The sequence below is a fragment of the Acanthopagrus latus genome, chromosome 15 (genome assembly GCF_904848185.1).
Source record: "Acanthopagrus latus isolate v.2019 chromosome 15, fAcaLat1.1, whole genome shotgun sequence".
Taxonomy (NCBI): Eukaryota; Metazoa; Chordata; class Actinopteri; order Spariformes; family Sparidae; genus Acanthopagrus; species Acanthopagrus latus.
In genome coordinates this window covers 8,080,931-8,100,398 of record NC_051053.1, presented here as the reverse complement: position 1 = coordinate 8,100,398, position 19,468 = coordinate 8,080,931, and the positions used below count along the sequence as shown (strand labels likewise).

Genomic DNA, 19,468 nt, shown 5'->3' with positions numbered 1-19,468 from the left:
TGGCAATTCATCTAACAGTTTAGCCCAACTGAAAGGCTGACATAGCCATCCCTAGAGCCGTGCTGCTAGATTAACCAAGACAATGGCAGAAGGAACTCCTGCTGGAAGTCCTGGGGGATTTCCACAATGCACTTAGCACAGGACTAAATGCGTTAAACCTAGCCGAAGGGAGCTGTTAACGTGAGGAATTATCACAATACTGGCCCATTCCAAACTGGTCCAACCCCAGCTTTTGCCTAGGGCTTGCTAACCCTACGTCGTGAAAATCGATTCGACATGAAGCTTATGGAAAACATTATTCTCATGTTCCAACAGACATTTAGCTGAGGCTTATCCCATGTAGCCCTGGGCTTAGGTCATTTAAAAGGGGCTAAATTATCTCAGGGGTATGAATATACAGTTTGAAAAAGCTCTGTGGAAGGCAAAATGTAATTTCAAAGAAGGAAAAATATATATACCTTCATCCACTGGAAGGGTCTCCAAACAAAGCCCAAATCCAAATAATGACCTATTATGGGTAAATGTTACAAAAATGTTCTAATATATTTCAACACAACTAGAATATAAAAATGACAAATCTTATAACAGCCAGTACCTGAACATGTTCATCCACAAGATGGTGGTATTGAATCACAGATTTACATAATACTGAGCCACAGTGACAAATATGAGCTCTACCTCAGTTTGACCTTTTGGACTAGATAAAGATCATGGCTGGTACAGACCCACCCTGTGAGAGACACAAGAGGTGGTTTGAGGCTACAAAAGAGATTAAAGTGCAGACATGCCCTTGGACTCACAATATGAAGACTGAGGGAATGCTGTGACACGAGAACGCCGAAATGACCAAGAAAGGGTTCGTTGTCAAGATTGTGAAAGAGCTTCATAGAGTTGGTAAAATGGGAGTTTGGTTGGAGGCTTGACGTGAAAACATTTTATTTTTTCAAACAGTAAATACTGTATGCAGCAGGTCACTGAATTTTAGCGCGGCCATCTGTCCTCACTAATCCGAGGAGAAGCGAGCATTTTTCACGTCAGGCATTTTGACGTGTAGTAGAAAGAGCAGGTGCTACTAATATAATTAATGGCTCTGTTCACAATAGTATCCCAGTAAGCCTTGACAGTGAGCCGGCATGCACAAACTCTGACAGTGAAGCAGCTTTAATACATTAATACATTTTGTTATTTTCACCTTGGCTTTTTCTTCTCTGCGACTGCTTTAATTCAGTGTATCACTGCACTGATAGAATTTCCAGCCACAGCACAGCAGGCAGCTTTTTTAAGAGAAAAAGCCCTGATGATTCCACTTGGTACACTTGCTATGGTAGACTCTACCTGCCCGGCATCAAAAGGCAGACAGAGACAGTTAGTCAGAAGCAGCCTTTCCCTCAGGAGCTGGTGGAGACCAAAAACGGAGTTAAAAGGAGAGTTAGAAGCATGGCTCAAAATTTGATGCTAATGCTGCTGCAGGTGTAAATTAGTCGACTGTTAGTTAACATGCTCAACATGAGGGCTCAAATGTGGTGACATGTCAGCGTTCATCTCTGTGTCCGCCAAGTGGCAACGAAAATGAGCTGATGAGGGTTTGAAAACATAAGATTTGGTTTGGTCGGTAAAACTTTAGGCAGAACTCCCTCACTGCCACCACTGACACGACCTCAGCCCACAACCTATCCACTGAAGCCGCTCAACAGGCCAGACTGCTGCTGTACTGGGAACTTAGCTGACTAACTGTGTCAGTGCATCCACTGCCCTATTTCTCAGATTCTCACCAGAATTCGTCCCACTTTGTTCCATATTCCCTGATACATATTTTCAAATATGTCTGTCAGAGGAGTCGGGTCTATCAAAAATATTACATGATAATAAAGTATCTGAGCAGTAACAGTGATCTAAAATTACACAGGATAAGAAAATCTAACATGAAAGAAGACAGTTTTCTGTATTGTCTGTTTTTAAAGGTGCTAAATGTAAGAATTTGGCCACCTGTCAAACTCAAACTCCAAACAAACAGCGGGCAGACTGTGCCAAAACTTGTGAGCTCAGAGGACTCGGGGAGCGCCGGGGCCAGTAATGATGACGGGATCACAGTACCAAGGTGATTCACAGCGGCTCCCAACAGGACTATGACTCCAGGGATGACACGGCAGGTTCAGGCGGGAACAGGAGGGAGAGGCAGGAGGAGGAGGAGGACGTCAGGCATTAGTCAGCACCCACCTCCGAAGGTCAGAGCTATACCATCAGCTCCCAGGCAGGAGTCGGTCGTACGAGCAGGGGTGGGAATCACTGTGCAACTCCCCACACGATGGTACGCTGCCTCAGATAAGGAGGCTATCACGGTGCTGCTACTCTGTGCTACTTGACACACTGCAAGAATTTGACAGGAGCTGCGACGGAGCAACGTAGAAAAAAGTGTCTCGTCCATGCCCACGCGTGATATTGTTATAGCCGCATACTGGCAAAAGGCAGAAACTGCAAGAAGGGAGAGCAAATCTGAAGAATCTGTGCGAGGTTTACACCACAAGGAGTCACAAAGCTGTGACTCTAGTATATCACATTGTCATCAGTTTGGAGCGACTGCATGCTTGAATCAAAATGTGTATCGACAATCATGAAGCAAGAGGAAGTTAAGTTTAGTAGATATCCGTTCAAAACAGTACACAGACATTATTGATTTCATGTTGAAACTGTTATTTCTTCACATTCTGCTGATCGCCAGTGCCTGATGATGATGCATAAAGACAGCAAATAAACAAACCATATATTTTTTATCTTTTTTCATGGCTGAATAAACTGAATAGACAAACTGATCTTCAGGGACAGCGCAATTACATACTCTTTCGCTTTGTTTATATGTGGCAGACCCTGCCACCTTTCTAGCTTCAAACAGTGTTCCGGGAGCTTATTTCTCCGCTGAGATCAGCTCGTTTATTCACTTGTGGAAAAAAAAGCAACATTTGTGAGTTTGTGCTGTCACCTCAATAATATTGTGAATATTAACATTCTGAGAAAATGTCCTCTCCAAAAACTACACAGAGCCCCTTTAATTTTATTTTATGTTACATATCGCAACTTTTACTGGGGGAAGGACTTTTTTTTTTTTTTTACTTGTAATTGAATTTCCTCATGGTGTCATACTGCTGCTTTTATTTTAGTGAAGGGTCTGACTTCCTCTTCTTTCACCAGTATCATTCAACATGCACATAAAGATATATAGTTCACAACATGGCGGGGACAAAACGCACAGTCCAAAAGAAGTCTGTTAAAGCTGACCCCACGCCCCTCCCTCTCTGTCTGCATATGACTTGGGTTAACTATTCACAGGAAGCCTATTAAAATGCAATTACAGGCCGGCACAGATTGCCTTGATGTCATCTTTTTCACCGCGTGTGTGTGTGTGTGCTTGCAACACACCGGGTCACCTCCTGGCTGCAACTCTCCTGCAGGGCAGCGGGCCAGTCTGCGTGTTCCTCCCTCTATTTTCCACTGAGCGACAAGGCAGCACATTGTGCTCAGACCGGCCAGCCAGCCAGCCAAGGTTACACCGCCGCTCTCTCTCCCCTCCTCGACAAGGTAGGCAGTCCGCGGCACCCAGCCGCGTCTCCTCGCCCACCACACGCCACATTTCGCCGTCAGGGGGGCGGCCGGGGGACTTTTTTTATTTATTTGTTTATTTTACGGTAACGCTCTCCGTCGTTTTTCGTCTTGATTAACGCGTATGGCGTCCGTAAAGCGATGAGTTTTGGGTGATGCTGAAGCGGTGACCTCTAGGCTGCTGGATGCGATCGACAGGATGCGATAAGTTTTTTGTTTTTTGTTTTTTTCCTTTTTGGTTTGTTCGTATTTTTGGTTTGTTTTGTTTTTGTTGATTTTTAATTAAATAATTCCGCTGTTCCCTCTCTAGAAGTTTCAGTTTTCAAATGAGGGGATGATGTAATGAGAGCGCTGAGCCGAGCGCACATCTCGCCGTAGCCGAAGCGGGAGCGGGCGGACCGGACCGTGCGGCACGATGCGGGGAGTGCGCCGGACACCACGCGTGTGACCCCGATGGAAAATGAGTTGGTGTTTTATATCGATATGTATACGATGGATGAGACGCGGGACGCGGGGTCTGACAATCTGCGACACAATCCCCCTTGTATTTGTTTATGCGTTCGCAGTCCTGCATACTCATCACATCAGCAGTGGGACATGAGTGGAAAGGGATGAAGGCTGCAGCACGTACAGCCGGTAGTTACTGACTGAACTGTCTGTCGGGTGCCAGTGATGGTTGTCAGCTCTCTGACACTCACTTCCTGGTGACAACTTTCAATGTCGCTTTCGCTGCTGTCTCAGCATTTTGTTTTTCTGCACGTATAACTGATTATATGCACAGCTATGTTGTTTTAAGAAACTTCTAGAAAGCCGTTTCAGTTATGAATCTATATCTGCATGCTAGACTGTACAGTATATACACCCATATGCTGTCTCTTGTCTCAGCATGAATCTCTGCAGTGAGCTGACCTGTATGTTGGATGACACGCCAGTGTGTGTATGGATTCACTGTTTAGTTACTTTCAATACTCATCCCCAGCCAGTGAAGTATCATGGGACATCAATACAATGTAGCCTACAGACTTGCACCAATCATTTACAGAATATATGTATATGTATTTATAGAGAGAGAGAGAAAGAGAGTTATAGGTTTGTCCTAGTTATCATTTTTAGTTCAGTTTTGTAGCTAAGATAAATATATTTGATATTTCCATTTAATTACTTTTTGAGTGATCTATCTATCTATCTATCTATCTATCTATCTATCTATCTATCTATCTGATAACTGGGATGAAACTCTGAATCTAGAAAGTGTTGATGGTGCAAGTGTTTATATATGTTGGACACACTGTCATGTCCCCCAACCCTCTTTCAAAATCATTCTCAGCTGCAGTGATGAACCCACCCTGTGAGTCCAGATGATGCATTAGCACTTAAGGTAGATCCAGCCCCTCATGTGATTGTTCAGATGTATCTCCGCAGGCTTTGAGTTCGCACAGATTCCCTAACTGGCTGCTAACATGCTCTCCTGTTGTGGCTCATCGTGCTCTGATTAAGGCCTCGCAGATTATAATTTTTTTTTTTTTTTTTTTTTTTGGTGCAGCCTAATGCGTCTCTGATAATCAGAGCACGGATATTACTGCGCCGGGGGTTGATCAGAATAAGCCATATTTTGTCCTGCAGGCAAGTGATTATGGACAAATGCAACTATCAGTAATATTGTCCAGGGAGCCACTCACCAAAGCATGCAGGGTTCAGTAAACTGGGGTGCATGTTGCGCAATGTTTACAAGGAAGTCATTCAGACATTACTCTTTATTACATAATACAAACAGTATGTGTTCCTTGGATGCTATTGCACAACGCAGATTTCAAAATTATTTCCAGGACTTAAGTAAAGGCCTCTTCATATGGCCTGTAAGAAATGGATTGAATGCATGTAAACAAAGTCACTGGTGTGCCCCCTCAGTACTTTTAGTCATATTTCAATATCATATGACTGTATATAAGAGCAGCATGCAGATTGAATTGAGATGCTTTAGCTAAATTCGATAGATCCGCTCGCATTTCTGTACATCCAAGTCCAAGGTTATCAGTCAAAATCAGGCGCGTTATCTGAAAGTTTGCTCAGGAAATGTGTGCTCAGGCCGATGTACAGACCCGCACATGGTCCCTGTACATGACACTATCGCACATCTGTTGGAGGCCATCACAGTTGGAACAGACCAGGGTCCATCATTCGAACCATGTCATCTCTGCAGCTGTGGACGCAGGTGTGGAGACTGTCCAGCGGTGCAGCAGTCTGTGACGTAATTGGACTGAGTAGAGTGTGTATAGCTCGAAAAACATGTAGGTGAAAGTGAAGAGAACGCGAGACATTCCTTTGGCTGCGAGGCAGTATCTTGTGCAAAGCGAAGCGAATCCAGTGATACAGCAGGCTCTTGCAAACAATATTAAAAGAACTGCAGGGTTGTGCAAACACCTCTCGGGGTGATAATGAATAAAGAATGTCTGCCGGAGCGTTATCAGGTCAGGACAGTAAGAAAATCAGCTGCAGGGATTTGTGAAGCTTTTGCTGTGCAGTGTCACAACTTCCATCTGTGGAGGGATGTAGAGGATGATTGGTTCCAGAGTTGTGTGAGAAAGCCCCATAAGTGCGATTACACAATATGATTTAAAGGAAGTGAGTTATGGAAAATGTCCTTGTGCAACTTCACATGTTCACCCAGGTTAAGACGTTGCTCAGTGTGCTTCCTTTAGTTGGACTATTTGTTAGTGGGGAGTGGAAGGACCTGGTGATAATAACGTATCTGTGTAATGAATGATCCAGCTGTTAACATCCAGACAGTCATATAAATGTGCTTCTGCTTTATATCACGGGGTTCATCTGAATGTCACAAGCACGGGAATGGAATCGAATATCTTAGTGTAAATTACAGATACTTGTTGATGGGGAAAAAATGTACCTTCGGGGCAGAAAAAACAAACTGTTTTGACATTTGTTTGAATCCGCGCTGGACGTGACCAATGTGTTTGAGACTCTCACAAAGGACAGCGTGATCAACAGCAGATGTGAACGATAATGCACCACCACAACGTGACGGCTTTGGCAAGATGCACAAAGGTTCAGAGAAGTTTTTGTCAGAGTAGCTGTAGCAGCGCTGCCTGCGTCGCCGGTCGAGATTCTGCCTTTATAAAAGCCTGGAGGACATCAGCAGTAATAAATCTACACATTTAGACATCATCATTATCTTCAACGGTCTCACAGCCAGAGAACAGCGATTAAACCAGTCGCTCTTGTATAGAAAATTCGGTGATAGTCTGAACACATCTGCCTCCTCGCTTCTCGCATTACGTCCCAGACGGGGTGGCCACGTTTAAGTTGTTGTTTGAAACGGGAATGTTAAAGATCAGTTACTGGGACCCCAGATATATTAGAGAACGCAGGTGGTCAGGTTTGAGCACAGAAAGACAAAAGCACAGAGTGTATAGACTAACATTAGATGTACGGCAGTGTAATGACAGACCAGCATCAGCAGTAAGAAAAGCAGTCAGAGTGTCCCTCATAATGACAAACCTACAGGATCGTTCCCCCCTCAGCTCTGTTGAGCTTTATAGCGTCTTTTAGCTTGTTTCGGTTTAACAGCTTCAAACTTCAGCCACACTCTCCACTATCATCAGCATGGTTACCAGCCGCTCTTCCCAACTAAAAAATGTACATAAAGTCACTGTACACCACCTGCTCATATCCAATTAACAACCAGACAAAGTTGGCGACTAGCTGGTGAACACAGCTGATTGATTAACAGTCAGACATTTCCCTCAGACGCTAGAAAGAGAGTGAATGTTGGACTGAACCAGATACATTCCTCCAAAACAAAGAACAAAACAAAACACGCCAATGCAGCCATCATCTTGTTGTGTTCTGTTGCGCTAGAAGTCGGTTAGTTAGTTTATGTAATTGGACTCAATTTCCTAACCAACGTTAGCTATTGTTGCTTGTTATTGTTACCATTGAACAGCTTAAACAAATCATCTACAAGCTTGCAGAGACAACGGTCAGGTCACGTCACAATCTGCTCACATGTGGCCGGTTAAAAAAAGTGATGGATGTCAAACATGTAATGGGTGAGTTCGCTGACATCATGCGTTGTGTTGTCAGGTGACAAATGGAGACCTTCAATCACAAACTGAACGTTTACTTCGAGACATGGATGGGTCCCCGAGGTGAGTCAAGTTTATCTTGTCGTCCTGTGGCTATGTAAGATGTGCTGCTCTGATCTCTGTGTGTCTTCCACCAAAATTTTGCCAAAATATAATGATTACTGCAGAAGTTCAGACACCACTTCGCTGAGGGTAAACATTACCTGAAACCTTTGACCGCCATCACATTTTGTACCCACTGTATGTACTTGCACAAGAATTCTGCAGGGGTTTTTCACCTTTTTGCTGCTTACCTTTCCAGGTGTTAAGCAAACACCCCACTGTGTACACTGCTGCTGCTCTTCACTTTTCAAGTTCTGCTGCAAACCAAAACGCCCTTATCGGCCTCCTCTTGATCTACAGTAGTGATAAAAACCGGCCTCGTTATCTCCATATTTTCAGATCAGCGGGTGCGGGGATGGCTACTGCTCGACAACTACCCACCAACCTTTGCACTCACAGTCATGTACCTTCTGATCGTGTGGATGGGGCCCAAGTACATGAAACACCGGCAGCCGTACTCCTGCAGAGGCCTCCTGGTGCTCTACAATCTGGGCCTCACACTCCTCTCCTTCTACATGTTCTATGAGGTAAACAGGCTGCTTGGCACTGAGAGACATGGCGAAGTGCAGCAATCACTGCAGCGTCACACTGCAAGCAAACAATAGAACATTAAAGAGGAAACAAACCTGAACTGGAACAACTCGAGTGTGTGATCAGATGTATTGTGTAGGCTATAGTGCCACAGGAATCAGCCCTGTATGTCCCAGAAATACATCAGTATCTTTGCAGATCTGATTCATCCTGAAGTCAATCGTTTTGGGTTTTTTTTGTTTTTTTTTAATGGGTTTTCAGTTTGATGCCTGAAATAAGGTCTGTGGTTACCACAAGCTCAAGGGACTTTTACACTTTGTTGTCAGTAAATGCACCACTTGTGAATTTTAAAGCAATAACATATTTAAAGAGGCTGATGCTAACAAGTAGCTAAATGAGACCTCAGTGGATTATGGCGACATTAATGGCAAGTAACTAGATTTTAGTTGCTAATTATTCCAGCTTTTCAACCTGTTGATCGGCCAATTTGTGATAAAGTCTGTATAGTAGAGGGAAGTAGGAAGCTTAGTGGCAATGACATTGAAGTCACACAACGGCATTGTAGTAAATTTATAGCTTAAAGGGATATTCCGGTGTAAGTTTAATCCATGGTCTAACACACCGTGACATCGAGTAAGACCCCCCCCCTCGAGAGATCAAGTTTTCCAATGATCTCTCGAGGGGGGGGGGCTTACTTAGTGTCACGGTGTGTCAGACCATGGATTAGATTTTCACCGGAATATCCCTTTAATGTAAGCTTTCTACTTCTGGCAATTGCATTTATGTTTTACGTTCATATGTGAGGATTATCTTCCTTAAAAAAACATATAACCTCGTGATTGCCACACCGTTTATTTTCTGCAATAATGTTAATCTTTAATCGAATTGAAGAATCCTGTCAGCTTTTGATGATTGAATGCTAACCTCCAGGTTAGCCTTCAAAAATACATCATCCCTGCAGCACTCTGTGTTCAATCATAGGAATATTTTTACATCCAAAAGTTGACGCTTCGTTGTCTTGCCAGTTATTTGAGATGACCGATACTCTCATGTTCACACAAACAGCTAGCACGGCCCTGCCCAAAGAACCAACATACCAATTTCAGTTCCTTTAAAGCTCACTATTTTACATCGTATCCCATTTGTTAACTACATACAAAAACCTATATGTAAAGACAACAAGCAGTGGTTTCACAAGGTGGTGGTGGTGGTGATAAATAAATCATATCTGTCTGTTCAGTTAAAAGAGGGAAACATTGATAGTAAAACCACAAATTGTCCTTTTCACACTAATTTTCACAACTTGAATCTTTGCCCAAAGCTAGGCTAATGTGCTATTGGCTCCAGCTAATCACCAGACAAATAGGAGAGTCTTGAGTCTCAAATCTTGGCAAGAAAAGCTACGTTTTATAGTTGAGGATGAAGTCAGGAGACTTCTGGTGTTTTGTCACACTAAGCTCTTGATGCTAAGCTAATATAACATAGAAGCAGGATTAGGCGATTTATGTTGCAGTCAGGTAAGAGAATGGACTCAATCTTCTCATGTAACTCTCAGCAGCAAACCAAATTTCCTATTTATTGGGTATTGAACTGTGTGTTTAACACTTGACTCTGATTAGATGAGGGCCTGTGGCTGCCCTTTTGCTGAAAGCTACCATGAGAGACAATGCTATCAGGGAGTGAGAGGGACACAGCTGGATGCTGACAGGCTCATTGTTTCAGCCATCAAATCCCTCATATATGCCCTCACAGACATCAGCACAGCCCCCTATTGTTTGCTCAAAAACTGCCTTTTTATAAACAGCTGACTACATAACTGAAATTGATGGAGGCACCAATGGAAACACAAATGGAATTACATTTCTTATTTGGCGTAGTAGAAACTGTGGCCAGACTAAGCTAATTATAGTGATCATATCTGTTGTTTGGTGTACACGCGAACACCGGGAGGAACAAAGTGTTTTCGTGCACAAGCACTGGAGGTCTAAAGTATCTGCACTCTCCTCCCCATCCAGCAGGTTTCTTGTCTTTCTGTCTGCATTGCGTAAGGCCCCAGTGGACTGTTGGCGGTGAGATTCATTAAACCCTGTACTCTGACAATGCCCCGGCCATGGGGTGAACTTTTGGCAGTCCAAAATCAATGCCACCTGATGTGAATCAAAGTACGGGGCGGTTTTGTTCTTGTCAGCTTTCCAGGGAACAGAGGTCCACCACATAACGATTGTGATTACAACTGATTGTGATGAATTGTGATTATTTATAGGCTGGCCAATGCTACAGAGAGTCTGAAGAAAGAATCGAAGAGTTATATCTTTTCAATATATCAATTCATGGTTAAAAAACCGGGCTGCACTTCATTCTGTTGCTGGTTCTCCACTGGTGGCAGATTCTTGGCTCTGGGGTTAGTTAGTGAAGTCTTTTACAGCAGCAGACAAAGACAGCGGGTCTATATTGATTTGATGAATCAGCACGAAGCCACTGCATCTACGTGCATTTGAATATTTATTCTATAAAGTGACACTGATTTTTACACATATAGATTATTTTACTTGTCACAGGGAGTGCTACTCAGCTTATGAACACAGTGGAGTCATGTCTTTTGTGGCTTTTGTCAAGTCTGAAAAAACAATCCTGATGCTGTCATGGTGTGTGTGTGTGTGTGTGTGTGTGTGTGTGTGTGTGTGTGTGTGTGTGTGTGTGTGTGTGTGTGTGATATTTTGTTGTGTTTAATTTGTTTACTTGTTTACTATGTTTAAACTGTGGAAGAGACTGCAAATCAAAATTAGTTTTCAGATACAATCAATCAAATAATGATAAGATCATGTTTTAAAGTGACCCAAAAGCCGTTAAAGGGTAACTCCACTAATTTTACACTTAATGTGTGTCTTAGGGAGTCCTATAGCATATGTGAAAAAAAGCCTTTTCTGTCTCTAAAGGATGCATGCAATCTCGTGAATCTCCTCCAGTGATGTAACTCTGTGGCTGAGTTGAATTGTGGGTAATGTCGGAGCCAGGTTAGAAGAAGGCATAGAATAAAAAAAGGTGATATCTCTCGTTCCACTATATTGTATTGGTATTACTTGTTTTTTAAACTGACCACGATGAGTCCAGCAATGTTGTCTGAGTGCAATGTTAGACCAGTGGGCTGCTTTTCAGACCCCGCAGTGCAATTTTAACAGATTACATGCAGCTTCCTCAGGAGCCACAAAAGACTTGATGGTAGTTTTTCCACACAGGCAATAGTACTCCCAAAGACCTGTAAACACACTTAAATGTGTAAAATTGGCGGAGTTACCCTTTAAACATCATATCAACCAGTGTATTTCAGAATGATTTTTTTACTTTTTACTTTTTATTTTTACTTCCTAATTACATCAAATATTTGTATATTGTGTTTTATATCCAACGTCAGCAGCTAAAGATCAAAGACCAAACTGATCCGCCCTTCTGTCTGTCTGTACTTGTGTTGATCACTTGGCAGAGAAAGTCACATTTTACAGCCTCGCATCTTCGATTTTCACTTTTGCATTGGCATTTGTGCATTGCTGTTTCTGTGTGTGTGTGTGTGTGTGTGTGTGTGTGTGTGTGTGTGTGTGTGTGTGTGTGTCTTGTATGTGTGTTCTGTATCTGTTGATGCTTTATCTTGATGGCTTTTTCTTCAGCTTGTTACTGCTGTGTGGTATGGCGGCTACAATTTCTACTGCCAGGACACTCACAGTGCACAGGATGTGGATAATAAGGTGGGTCAGATTTACACGAATCCACCTTTTACATTTATTGCCGGTGATTTTATTTTTCATTTGATGTCATTTTGTTCCAAAGTTCATGAGAGCCCGTACTATTTCTTGACATAATAAACACCATAGTAAAGACATAAATACCAGTTTCTGTAGACATTAGCACAGCTTAAACACATTTGTAATATTAAAGTCTCTGTATCTTTCAAACTGCTCTCATTTCTATGGGCGGGCACCTGTAATTCCCAGCAGATAAGCTGCAGAAACAGGGAGTCAATTTAATCTAACTCATGTCACCATGATGACCGTTTGGTGTCCCTAGAGAGCTCTGCAGTGGAGCTGAAAACAAGGCTCACAGTGAAAAGTGCACAGTGCTGCAGTTCTGCGGTGATTAAAATAAAAAGTTTATCAATATGTCACTCCGACAGATTGTTAAATTGCTTTATGAGACACCCTGAACTTCCAAGGACACGTAGCTCCTTATCACCTCGTATGATAAATAGTGCGTGTGTGAGTGTGTGTGTGCGCGTGTGTGTGTGTGGATACTGAATGAGCTTTAATGATTTATTTCATCTCCGTATTGTGTTGCTGTTTCCTCTCAGATCATAAATGTCCTTTGGTGGTACTACTTCTCCAAGCTCATTGAGTTCATGGACACCTTTTTCTTCATACTACGGAAGAATAATCACCAGATCACCTTTCTTCACATCTACCACCACGCCAGCATGCTGAATATCTGGTGGTTTGTTATGAACTGGGTACCCTGCGGCCACTGTGAGTGTTTTAACCCAACTTCGCCCTCCAGTGACTCAAATCTTTCCAGTAACGACACTGAAGGGAGCTAAATAATTCAAGTGTTCTTGTGTCAAGCCCATTAGACCTGAAAAGAGCCTGTTTTCCCCACAAAACCTTTAAGGTCACGCAGTGACACAGTTATCGACCTGAGCACTGCTGCACTTTACTGCTGTGTAACACACTTTTTGGGGGATTTTCTACTAAAGTTGTGCAGAAGTTATGACATTGTCTCACTCCTTAAATCATTAATGGCCTTTTTACTGTTGACTTGAATATAATGTGGCATTTCTGATCTATATATGTTTTATTATTTATGAGGTGTTCACTGCTTTATTTCTCTTACGTTACTGTTACATTATGGTTCTATTGATTTTGCCTGAGCTCTATAGTAATTGTTCCAAACAGAGCAGACTAATGAAACGTTTGTTATTCCCTGTATGACTGCGCTCCTGAATGCCAGTCATTCGCCGTTTACTGACAGTAATTGCTCGCTGTAGATGAATGATTTCCTGTGTCTCTCCTCTGTGTCTCGTCAGCGTACTTCGGTGCCTCCCTAAACAGCTTCGTCCACGTCGTGATGTATTCTTACTACGGCCTCTCAGCCATCCCAGCCATGCGGCCGTACCTTTGGTGGAAGAAGTACATCACACAGTTCCAGCTGGTGGGTTCATCCCAGCGGTGGAAGATATATACAGATCTTTCACTTCAGTAAAAGTAGCGATTCCACAGAGTAAAAAAATATGTCCGGTATGTAAAGCTTAAAGTTTAGTGTGTAGGGTTTAAGGTGGTCTGGGGACAGAAATGAAATATAATATTGTTTTTATTAGTGTATTATCACATGAAACAGAGAATCATTGTAGCGTCACCCGGTTCATCCAATACTTGATTAAAGGTACTTATCATTATATTATTATTTTAATACATTTAGTTTTTTCCCACCAGTCTCTTCCCGTTTTACCAAAAAAAAAGTTTCCAGTCTTTTTGTTTGGTCTGATATAGCTGTTTAGTTTTTAGTGTTTGTGGACTATTTTCTGCATCATCGTCTTCGGCTTTAATACAGTGCAGACACTTTTACACTCCATAAGATATTTTAGGCTCTGGATCAATATTACGTTTCTGTACGCTCTCTGGGTCACCTTCTCACTCTACTATGTGCGTGTGTGTGTGTATGTTGTGTTTTCCCCCACAGATCCAGTTCTTTTTAACCATGTCCCAGACAATATTTGCAGTCATATGGCCGTGTGGCTTCCCCGACGGATGGCTTTACTTCCAAATAGGTTACATGGTCACGCTAATTTTCCTGTTCTCAAACTTCTACATTCAGGTCAGTTGTTTTTTTTAATTTTTAAACATTCTATTAATGAGTCATAAGTCTGGTGATACATTGTCAGCAAATCAGATCCCACTGACATCAATGTCAAGTGAACTCTTTGGTCCAATGTTCGCAGCCTGTTCTATGTTACCAGTATCCTAGGTTCCCATGGTGCTATCTTCCCAGAGTTCTTTGTTCTTTGCTACTATGTTCCCAGAGACCTATGTTTGCGTGTCTATGTTCCCAGAATTATTTATTCCCAGAGTCCTTTGCACCTCCATCTATGTTCTCAGAGTGCCATGTTCCTTGTGTCTGTTACCAGATTATGTGTTTCCAGCATCCTACGTTCCTTGCATTTATGTTTACAGAGTCCCATGTTCCCCGTACTCGTGTTCTCAGAGTCCTATGTTCCCTGTGTTTATGTTCTCAGAGTCCTGTGGTCACATGAGCATTGTTGTTGTTTGTTGTCGTGGTAGTTTTTAAAATCAGATAGCAACATACTGGCCAATTTGCCATTGTTCTCTGTCGGCCCAGCTATGTGATGAAGACAGGTTATGATTACTACCAAACCACTATCTCACAGTGTAAACAGACATTTGTATTTCAGTGATTATTATTTAACCTTTTAACCTTTGTCATTTTTAACACTGTGCTCTGTCTGCTTTCCTCTCTTTTACATAAGACCTACAACAAGCACAGCGCATCTCTAAGGAAGGAGCACCAGAACGGCTCTCCTCTATCAACAAATGGACATGCAAACGGGACGCCATCGATGGAGCACACTGCACACAAGAAACTGAGAGTGGATTGACATTTGCGAAACCGTCACCCCATTCTCACTGTAGTGCGTAAGCTAATGCTGCTAGGAGGTATCTTCTTATCTAGAATAGTCTTGCACTTGAGATGAAAGCCATAGCCACATTACATCCAGAGACTTACCATGTTTTTACACACATTCCTACTCACGGTATTTAAGTATTCACTTAATATATTTAAAGAGAATTGTACTATGGTTGAAACTGCACAACGTGCCCCCCTCCCCCGCCCATTCCCAAGCAGTCCCAAGCAAAAATCTATTTCTTGCTACCAGCAAACAAACACACGTTTTGACTCATCCCATGATGCTTTACACAAAGACGGTCCAAAGATGACAGCTCCTGTGAGGGTGTTGGCAGCTGAAGGTCTCATCACGCTCAATGACATTTCTGTCTCAACAACCCAAGGGACAATGAAAATAACGCAGTGCTTCCTGTGGTCCTTAATGTGTAACTAGAGCATGCATCTTATGTCTTGCTTAATCTCACTCTTGCCTGCGCTGTTGCATAATCCAAAAGTTTGCCCTGTGTATTCAATAATGCATTTTATTGACAGGTTGTAACAGCGGACGCTGCATTTTGCGGAATATTTGCAGGGCAGGGTTTCCAAAGTGGAATATTTAGCCATCGAACCGAAGCATAACCAAAACAAGTGTACCGCATATGCTAGGATTCATATTCAAACCAGTTTAAGACACAGTGTTAGAGGGCAGTTAGTGTACACTTTTAAACCTAGTTCTCCTTGACATCCCCCATGTTACAAAAACATTTTTCCTCCTTTTCACACTGTGTTATATACCATAGCTTTATCCAGTAAATACAATTAGAACTTGAATTCATTGACATTCATTAAATAAGGCGATGCACATTAGGTCTATATTAATATTTAGGTATCAAATTTATCAAGTGAATATAATAACCTCAAATATGTTATATCCAGATAAAAAATTAATTTAGAATTGAGAATAAAAGCTCATTATCGACCATGGAAACAGTTAAAAAACACACTCTCATCCATTTAGTAGCTGCTCTGGAGCTTTTGATTATAACACGATCTTCCCCAATACATGTAGCTTGCCCAGTTGTAATGAAAAGTAGGGCTGCAGCTATCTGTCATTTCCATTGCCGATCAATTAGTTGTTTTGCCTATAAAATGTCAGAAAATGGGGGAAACTGACGACCAGTGTTTCCCTGAACCTTTTCCTCATTTCGGAGCCTGGAATCAAAGAATTTTGACTTTTTTCGGTTAAATTATTAGTCTGATCAAACGGAATCAACTATCAAAAATAGTCCACAGTTCATTTAACACATGCATGGTTATAATAGTTGCAGCTCTGGCGGGGAAGTCTTCAAAACGCTCAGGGAAATGGCAATGTAAACATTTGCAATTGTGTAAACCACATGTGCTGAGGAAGATCATGTGAAAAGCTCAGAAACAGCCGCTAAATGGACCTTGTAGTGGAGTTGTTTTATCAAACATTTTACAGTTGCTTTTTTTTAAGTACATACATAAAAAGGGTGCCTTCTGGACAAGTTGATTTGGTTTCTAATGAAGCATTTTTCATCTTTGTAATATACTATCACATGATTCATGTTGGTCCGCTGTAGAACAACATGTGTCAGACATCCTGTTTAAATCCTGTGCCTGACTCTTAGTCTCTTTTCTTTTTAAATATCGAAAGTCCTGAGCGATCATTCCAAACATGACATGCAGTAAACACAATAAAGATGTTTATCTTACACTGAAGGAGTAGTTGGGAAATATATGTGTTCATTTTCTTCCATTTGATGAGCGATAACACTTTCATTTCTGTAGGCTATGATCTGAAGCTATAGCTAGCAGCCTTAGCTTAGCATAAACACTGCAAGTGGGGGTGACAGCCTTGCCTGGCTGTGTCAAAGGGTTAAAAAAATCCACCAACCAAAACTTCAGAGGCTCAGTTTAGATTTTCTTTCCTTTGGACAGAAGCACACAGGCTGTTTCCCCCGTTTCCAGTCTCCAGCCTTGCAGAGTAAAAATACGACTGATTTCAATCATCTCATCCAACTAACGCCAAGAAAGGAAACAAGCCTTTATGTATTTCCCAAAACACTCAACTATTCCTGAGACATTTTCCACAACATGAACTCTTTCTCATTTGATCATGTTAACATGATTTTTTTTTTTTTTTTTTTTTAAGTAAACACGACAACAATGTCATTTCAGAGGGTGAACCGCGAGGTGTTCCGAATGTTATGTTAATGTCACTGTCTTGAAACCATTGCCAGGGGTCTGCATATTTAATGCTGGTTTAGAAAACTGAGGTAGGCTGCAAGGATTTTTGAATGCTGAGCTCTGTGAATGAATCTGACGCCCTCGCCGTGGTGCGCCACGCTATCGTGTCGATTCAATATAACGAGGTACTGTAAGGCCTTAACCACTGAATGAGCATGACATGTTGCTATAGGTGACCCAGATTCACGTTCACTGCATCAGAAATTATTGTTAAAATCTGAATAATACATACAGAGGTTGCATTTTCTCTGCATGATGAATCTGGTCCACAGATGTCTGCCGTTCACCATGCGTGAGCCAAATCTGCTCTTTAACTCAACTGTAGATATTTGTCTTCTTAATTTTCCAGCTACATGCCATCCCCCGTTACAGTTTGCCCTTCATACAAGATGATAGCGCTGAAGATAACAGGGTTTATATTTTTGAGGGCGCGATTAGCATTAAAGTACTCCCCAACTGATGAAAGCCAAGGAAGCGTATCAGCTATGTAAGCTAATTACATACTGCAAACTAAGGGCCTACATTTTAAACTGTTAAAATAAATATCTATATATTTTCTGAAAATAGGGGTAAATCTGGGTTTACTTGTTGTGACTCAAGCTTTACTCGCTGTAACACATTAAAAACAAACTCGGATTGTAAAGCTACATGTTTTCAGATTGTTTTTCTTCCTTGAAAATGATATAAGTGATGCAAATGATGTTGCCCGAAGAAGGAAAAAATGTCCATGACGAGACCCAAGAATTCATGGAGCCTTTTAATTAATTAATTAATTTTTTTTACATCTATACTATTATAATCCCAAATTGGGAAATTCTTTTTTCCGCTCACATTATACACAGGTGTGCACAGACAGGGTTAGGGGCGGTGCCTTGCTCAAGGGCACCTCGGCAAAGCCCAGGATGTGAACTAGCATTCTCCAGCTTTTTTGGTCTGAGTGGGAATTGAGTTTGAATATTTTGAATCTTTGGTTAGTGAACACATTTATTAGCCATGCTAACGGCTGTACCGACGGCACTGTTAGTTTGTTGGTAGGTTCGAATGTTATCGTGCCAAATTAAAATGGTGAGCACTTTAATTTGAATTTCAATGGCAGTGAAGTGGTGTTATTAACAAAATATAACAACAGTGCTTTATCAGAGTAACGTGGAATCATTAAGGGAATGCTTCTTTAATCAAATACTGAAAGACTCTTAGGTGAATAAAGTGTCACTGTCACCTCATTGTCAAAAATCTGTGTGTAACTCTTCTTAATAACCTGTTTACATAGTGTAAGGATCAAGCTACTGTGTGTGAATGTTAAAAGTGCAAGCTGTCTAATTTATACTACAAATCAAAAAGGAGAGCAGCATGTCACCAGAATAACTGCTAACTTTTGTCGGTGTTAGCTCAGTTAGCTATGCATCTAGTGGGCTATTTCCACTCTGGATAGTTTAAATATTAAGTTTTTACATAGAGAAGATTGTTTAATTTTCTTTTTTTACCCCCAGATGTTGTCAGCAATAGACAAATCCGACATACTCCTGTAGTGAAGGGGGAAGTTAGAAGAGGACAAATGCTTCCAGAAAAGTTAATCATTTTGGATTTTCAGACATTCAATCAAGTCTGTTACATTGAGTACCAGAAATAGTCATTTGTTGCGCCCCCAAAAATAATTCTAAAGCCTTGTTCATAATCCTCGTGAAAACCCATCTCTTGCTGCTTGCTGTAATGCTTGTAAGTCTCAACAATGTGTGGTTCGTGTAGCTACTGGTCCAGTCAGTGACGGTATCCAATGCTGCAGTTTTGCTTGGCAGGTCAAATTCATAGCCTGCCCAGGCAGGTAAAGCGCTGTCACAAAGTTTGACTGTAACAGCGGTGATTCGAACAGACGTCTTCCGAAAAGGCTCCAAAATCATTACACTCCCTTACAGATCGCGGTTCCACCCAAAACAGCACATGAAGATCAAATCGGCTAAATATGCACACTGACGTTTTCTGTGTCCTCTGTGGGGATTACTTCATTCCTCTCTTGGTGAGGTGCCAGATCTTTGGGTGTTGTGAGCGAACAGATGATGACGCTGTCAAATAACTTTCTCGGCAACACATGAACATTCTCTAAAGGGGGCCCCAGTTTTTCTGGTTTCTCAGCCCTGATATGATCTCCAGACTCTTTTGATCGCTTTGTAACGATTAGGCAAGGGAACCTGTTCCCCATTCCTGCT

At 41.8% G+C, this 19,468-nt stretch overlaps 1 protein-coding gene across 2 annotated transcripts; it reads left to right on the top strand.

Annotated features, from left to right (window-relative positions):
- The first annotated feature begins 3,424 nt into the window (after window positions 1-3,424).
- On the top strand, window positions 3,425-17,911 carry elovl5 (ELOVL fatty acid elongase 5). 2 transcript variants are annotated; one of them, XM_037123377.1, is made up of 8 exons: window positions 3,425-3,573; window positions 7,696-7,760; window positions 8,139-8,326; window positions 11,993-12,070; window positions 12,670-12,841; window positions 13,399-13,523; window positions 14,052-14,186; window positions 14,857-17,911. In XM_037123377.1, exons 2-8 carry the CDS (start codon window positions 7,703-7,705, stop codon window positions 14,983-14,985), a joined length of 885 nt encoding a protein of 294 aa, XP_036979272.1. In that variant the 5' UTR covers window positions 3,425-3,573; window positions 7,696-7,702; the 3' UTR covers window positions 14,986-17,911. The 2 variants fall into 2 exon arrangements, with proteins under 2 accessions (XP_036979272.1, XP_036979273.1); XM_037123378.1 differs by lacking the exon at window positions 3,425-3,573 and adding an exon at window positions 4,212-4,230.
- Window positions 17,912-19,468: the final 1,557 nt, after the last annotated feature.

Coding starts and splice junctions, on each gene's coding strand:
- elovl5 (XM_037123377.1), top strand. CDS start 7,703: ATGGAGACCTTCAATCACAAACTGAACGTTTACTTCGAGACATGGATG. Junction 7,761..8,138: donor GACATGGATGGGTCCCCGAG/GTGAGTCAAGTT, acceptor CCATATTTTCAG/ATCAGCGGGTGCGGGGATGG. Junction 13,524..14,051: donor ACATCACACAGTTCCAGCTG/GTGGGTTCATCC, acceptor TTTCCCCCACAG/ATCCAGTTCTTTTTAACCAT.